Source organism: Aegilops tauschii, chromosome 1 (assembly GCF_002575655.3).
Source record: "Aegilops tauschii subsp. strangulata cultivar AL8/78 chromosome 1, Aet v6.0, whole genome shotgun sequence".
Taxonomy (NCBI): Eukaryota; Viridiplantae; Streptophyta; class Magnoliopsida; order Poales; family Poaceae; genus Aegilops; species Aegilops tauschii.
Genome location: NC_053035.3, coordinates 289631179 through 289637368, shown reverse-complemented (window position 1 = coordinate 289637368; position 6190 = coordinate 289631179). Strand labels below are relative to the sequence as shown.

General features: G+C 53.4%; 1 protein-coding gene across 1 annotated transcript; it reads right to left on the bottom strand.

The window, feature by feature from the left end:
* Positions 1–3041: 3041 nt before the first annotated feature.
* On the bottom strand, positions 3042–5848 carry LOC109750771 (transcription factor MYC2). The gene has a single exon (XM_020309724.4). The coding sequence runs from the start codon at positions 5614–5616 to the stop codon at positions 3529–3531; it is 2088 nt and encodes a 695-aa protein (XP_020165313.1). The 5' UTR covers positions 5617–5848; the 3' UTR covers positions 3042–3528.
* Between the last annotated feature and the right edge of the window lie 342 nt (positions 5849–6190).

Here is a 6190-nt window from a genome sequence, read left to right as displayed (position 1 = left end):
TGATATGTACGAAATGACCCTGAGTCACTAAGGAATCGACACATGTTCAATGGTCGGATTTAAAACACACGCGGCAGCTTGACTTGGGCTACAAGCCAAGCTGACTCATCTAACTTTGGATAAGATTTGCTCTCATTGTCTTCACTCGAAGACATAGGATTTTGGTTGAGCATCACGTCAGTCTTCTGACTTTGTTCACTTGGACCCACTTAACAGTTCGGTGGTTCCTATGACTCAAGGAAAAAGAAAATGAAACTACGAAAGAAACTATGCCTTTGCACTCCATTGTCTTCAAGTGAATGTCTTCACACGTCATTATCTTCGACGTGAATGTCTTCACGAACCACCATTGTCTTCAATGTCTTCATAAAAAATTTAGGGGTCATCTCTAGTAGGTAAGCCGAATCAATGAGGGACTTCTACCTGTGTTATCCTGCGATTCTCACAAACACATTAGTCCCTCAACCACGTTTGTCGTCAATACTCCAAAACCAAACTAGGGGTGGTACTAGATGCACTTACATGTACATATCCGCCCTCCCCTGCAGAGCGACGCCGTGCACGACACCATGGAGGATGCCATGGTTGGGCATGGCGTTGGCGCGATGCTCGAGAATGTCAGGGCATGGAGCACGACGTCGAGGACGGCCGTGGCGGAAGACGAGTTGTCGAACCGCCACATATAGGCGTTCGTGGACGTGGTCATATTATATTTCTTATCAGTCATACAGAGAGCCAGGCAGGCTACATTCTAAAATCAAGTGTGTCCATTCAAAAGTCATAAAATTTGTTAAGGGAATGTGTCCTACAATACTCGGTAGCCATTGTAGAAATGAATCCATTGCAAAAGCATCTTACCACCAAGGTTCAATCGAACAATACAAGAGGTGTGTTAACTGTGTAATATCTTTATTATCAAAGAGAGTATGTACGTAGTCATCGTTCGTAGCAGCCATTCATGCAAAAACAATTTGAAAATCGGGGCGTTGAATCAATTCAGAAATCAAAACATTAATGCAATTAATTAGCTAGACAATTAATTACATTTGCAATTAATTAGTTCTGTTTAAATAGAATTTTTTTGCATCGAATCTATTTAGAAACCAAGTCATTAATGTAATCAATTCATTAGGTAGCCAGTCAATTATGCCTATAAATAATTAGAGGTACTCCCTCCATTTCTAAATACGAGTTTTTCTAGAGATTTCAGTACGGGCTACATATGGAGCAAAATGAGTGAATCTACACTCTAGAGTATGTCTATATTCTGTATGTAGTCCGCATTAAAATTCTAAAAAGACTTATATTTAGGAACGAAGGAAGTAGGAATTTTTCCAATTAGGCAGATAATTAATTAATTTGGTTGGCAGATAATTAGGCATGCAAATGATTAGGTAAATCATTCATTATTTATGTAATTAATTAATTAAGCACGCAATTGATCACGTCGAATCATTTTGAAAGCGCTCGTTGGCAAGGACGGTCAACAAGCTCCCAACGACATGGCCAAGCACCGCCTGCCAACAAGGACAACGACCACCATGCGCTCGGGATATGGGCGACCAAGCGTTCACCAAGATGATGACAACCATGCTCTGCAGGATGTCCACACGCTGACGGTTGTCGAAACGTTCACGGGCGAGGACAACACGACACTACATTGGCCATGTGGTTCATGCTATAGAAGAAAGGAAGAGTGTTTTAAGAAGAAAAAGGAAAAATAATTAAAGCGGCCAAGTGAACCATAATGTTGGAAAAGGAAAGAGGTGTTCCAAAAAATAAAGCAAAAAAAGAAAGAAAGAGTATTCTAGAAAATAATTAAGAACAAGAACTAAATCTGGCGAGGAATGAGGAGGAAGAAGATGAGGCGTCGCTGACGAACGTACTAATGTCGACGTGGTGCTGGTTAGCGCCAATGAAATGGGTTGACGAAGAGGCTACAAGTAGAAGGTGTGGGAAGGACGAGTAAGAGATGAATGACAAATATCCCGTAGAAGGTCTAGCGAAGGACGAGTAAGAGAAGAACGATAAATATCCCTTCTAGCAATGAATGATCCGTGGGCTGAAGTCGAAACATTCAATGATCATCTTCTCACCTCAGAAACATTTTGCTAAAATTCCCTCAAAAAAAACATTTTGCTAAAATTGCAAGATTCGGAAAAATCTCAAGCCCAATAGTAAGTGTCGGGATTAGGGACTGTTTTACATGGCTTTGTCGTAGCATTTGGAAAACTGATCTTGTTTTACTTGTGCTGTAGAAAAAAAAGATGCACCGATCTGTGGGCTGAAGTTGAAACATTCAATGATCATCTTCTCACCTCAGAAGCATTTTGCCCAATAGTAAGTGTCGGGTTTAGGGACTGTTTTACATGGCTTTGTCGTAGCATTTGGAAAACTGACCTTGTTTTACTTGTGCTGTAGAAAAAGAAAAGGATGCATCAAGCCGGGAATCGAACCCAGGTCTGTACCGTGGCAGGGTACTATTCTACCACTAGACCACTAGTGCTTCTTGCTAATTTGTGCGATTAAAACTTATATTACCGCCTGTAAAAACTTATATTAGCTGGAAACAAACAAAGAAATAACCAGGGTACAACAAAATTAGGCGAGTCTCGACATGGATCAGGTGGTGGCATCGGCATGTGGAGAGGCAGCGCCGAACAGTAGGCCTGGCTTCTTGTCGCCAACAATGTCTGTGTGCCTGGTTCGTTAAGCCTGAATGAAAGAAGAAGAAAAGCCGCACGCTACTCGTGTCCCCTCCCTCCCTCCTCCTCATCCACTTCTCTTCTCCTTGCCAAGGAAGGACGGGGCCCCACGGGTTCCCCTCTCCTCGTTCCCTTTTGTTATGCCAAGAGCAGCTTACGTCTTGCTTTGCCTCTCCTCTCCTTCCTCGCTAATCCTTCTCTTCTTCCACCAGTGTTGCCACTGCGCCTATGATGTCGAGGTCTACCCACCCAAATCACATGCCCCCCACCTCCACTTCGCCTTCTCTTAGCCAAGTTGCACAAGATGAGAACACAATCAAGAAGCATACGAGCAGATAAAAAAGAACGCCCGATCCATTTCATTTTGCAAGCCATACCATATCAATCATCCATGCTCGCTCTGCCAAGACGAGAAGCGATGCATGCATACACACAACAGCAACAACACTAGAGGAGAACGGCGACGGGCAATCCATCTTTGTCCTATATACAGTTTCAGTTCAACAGCGCTACGCCGATACACCGTCGTCGATCACAGGGGTCATGAGATAATTAACAACGATGGATCCGGCGCTTCGTTCTGCTAACACACTACTTGCAAAAACACAACAAGATGATGATGATGTACACATGCATCCATCCATCCATCCATCCTCCTAAAGAGAGATTTTACAACAACAACATGGAACGATCGTCGCCTTCTTTTCTCCATCTCGATGTCCATCGGGCTATAACGACGGCGACGACGACGACGCCAATCATACGGTGGTGAGTAATAGGATCACGGTTTCATTGCTACTACCTGGTGGATGGCATTCGGTCATTACCGGATTTGCATCGCGGTGCCCGGCTCGGCGAGGCGGCCGTAGAGCGCCGCGTTGAGCTGGTCCTGGGAGTAGACCCGGGTGGCCATCTTCACCGCCACCTGCTGGATCATGATGTCCTTCACCACGGACACGCTGGCGTGGTACACGTCCAGGTCCAGCTCCCGCAGCGCCGTCATCAGCTTCGCCGCCGGGTGGTTGCGCTTGTGGCACTGCACGCGGATCATCGCCTCCAGCCCCAGGATCTTGGCCTCGATCTCGACCGCGTGGCACCGCGCCCCGTTGTCGTGCATCCCCGACGACGGCGCGGCCGGCCGGGCGTCGCGCTCCTTCTTGAGCGCCTCGATTTGGGAGTGGAGCGTCTCCTTGTCAGACTCCAGCACCGTCATCTTGCCGCGGAGCTCGTTGATGTAGGAGATGGCGTCGCCCAGCAGCGAGGCCTTGTCCATCTTGGACACGTTGGGCACCACGGCGCGGAGGGCGTAGAACCGCTGGTTCAGCTTCTCCCGCCGCTGCCGCTCCGCCTCCACGTGGTTCAGGGGCTCCTCGCGCCCGTTCGCCGGCTTGCGCCCGCGCTTGCGCGGCCGCTTCTCCTCCGGCGGAGGCACCACGCGGCTGCTCTCCACCTCGCGGACCGACGCCTCCAGGTCGGAGTGGTCGGACTCCGACTTGGCTGGCGCGCCCGTGCCGGTGGACGGCCGCGTCGTCGGCGCCGACGAGAAGGACAGCATCCCCTCGTTGGCTGTGGCGTTCTGGTGGTGGTTGGTGTTGCTCGCGCGGGAGGTGGCCTCCATGGACCGCTTCGGGTTGTTCTTGGCGTCGTTTAACGGGGCCGTCACAGTCGCCGTGTGCTGGGAGAATAGGCTCCCGGGCGCGGTGGTGAGGCTGGCCGTCGCGGCGGGGGGCGCCGGCGAAGGGTTCCTCCGGCTGGTGCTGTCAGCGCCAAAGTTTAGGATCTCACCAGACTCGGGCTTGAAGAAAGGCGGGGTCACCGTGACGGATGCGTTGGACGCGAAATCTGAGAAATTGAGCTCCCGGCGGAAAGGACCCTGGTTGTGCTGGTGCTGGAGCTGGAGCTGGTGCTGATGCTGGAGCTGCTGCTGGTGCTGGTTCTGCCTCTGCGCCGCCGCAGCCGCCTGCTGGGGCGGAGGCTGCTGCGCGTGCACGGAGAGACTGGGATTCTCCGTGAGCGTGCTGGTGCTCCCGTTCTCGAAGTGATGGATCTGCGGCGGTTGTGGCGGCGGCGGTTTGGAGACGGAGATCTCGACGGACGGCGGCGACTCCTTCATGTCCCCGGCCGGCGCGTCGGCGAGCCAGAGCACGGACGGATCCGTCTCCGCCTCCTGCGGCGGCGGCGCGATGGGCGGCCAGGATCCAGAGCCCCCTCCTCCGCCGTTGAGGTTGAAGAGCGAGCGGATCCTCCCCAAGCTATCGTTGGTCTGGAAGATGACCTCGGTGGCGCCGAGCTCGAGCACGCCGGTGCCGAGGGGGATGCAGACCATGGTGCGGAGGCCGAAGGTGTAGGCCTGCCTGGCCCGCTCGCAGGGCGCGCTGGCGAGCCCCGTGGCGATCCAGGTGGCCTGGCCGGCGAAGAGCGCCTGGCCCGGCAAGCCCATCCCGTTGGGGAAGGACTGGGTCATGGAGACGAGGAAGAACCACTCGGTGTCCGTGACCTCCTCCTCGACGGCCTCGTCGGGCGCGGCGGCGCCTCCCCCGGCTATGAGCGAGTTGAGCTCCCGGAGGACGCGCTTGCGGTGCTCCTGCTCGGCGGCGGAGGCCGGGGTGGGCTGCTGGCGGCGCTTGTCGGCGTCGTCGCAGCCCTTGTAGTAGCCGTCGCCCCAGCCGAGGAGCGAGGCGCCGGCGTCGGTGGAGGACTGCCAGAAGATGGCGTAGGTCCAGGTCTCCCTGGAGCCCTCGATGATGGCCTGCAGGCGCTGCTGCAGCGTGTCCTGGTTGAAGGCCGGCTGCTGCGGCACGGCGGCCGGCGGCGGCGGGGTGGCCGCAGCGCCCCAGGGGAAGGCCGGCATGTCGGCGGAGGCCATGAAGGCCTCCATCATGGAGGCGTTGTCGTCCGTCCACAGGTTCATCGGGCCGGAGCCGGGGTCCGGGGAGGGGAAGGAAGGGGAATGGATGGGAGGGAAAGCAAGCGCGGGGGGAGGGTGGGTGGAGAGAGAGGAGGAGATGGGAAAGGTGGGAATGGATTGGTGGTGAGGAAAGATGGGAGGCGAGGCCCAAAGTAGTAAATTGTGCGGGTTTGGTCGCCGTCGACGTCTCCGCCCGCCGATGCGTCGCTCGCTCCCCCGCTGCTTATTTAGCTGGCCGGGGTAAAATAGGGGAATCACTGCACTGATTTGTGCTGCTCTGCTGTTCTCGCAGCAGCTGCCGTTTGGATCCGGCTTGCCTGCTCCCTCTCCATGCTCCCATCCGTGCTCCCACTTCATCCTACGGCTGTTCTTTCTCCTTTTTCTTTTCTAATCTAATCATCTTCCTCCCTGATTTTCAGGGGGTGGGGCCGGGCCTTATTTTCTTCCAATTAAATCAAGCCACGTATGCGGGAGCATGGATGGGAGCATGGAAGGGAGCAGGCAAGTCTCGTCCCTGCCGTTTCTTCTCTCTTTCCTCCTCCTTGTTTGGCTGCCCGAATTTTGGGGTAACCGCCGT

Coding starts and splice junctions, on each gene's coding strand:
- LOC109750771 (XM_020309724.4), bottom strand. CDS start 5,616: ATGAACCTGTGGACGGACGACAACGCCTCCATGATGGAGGCCTTCATG.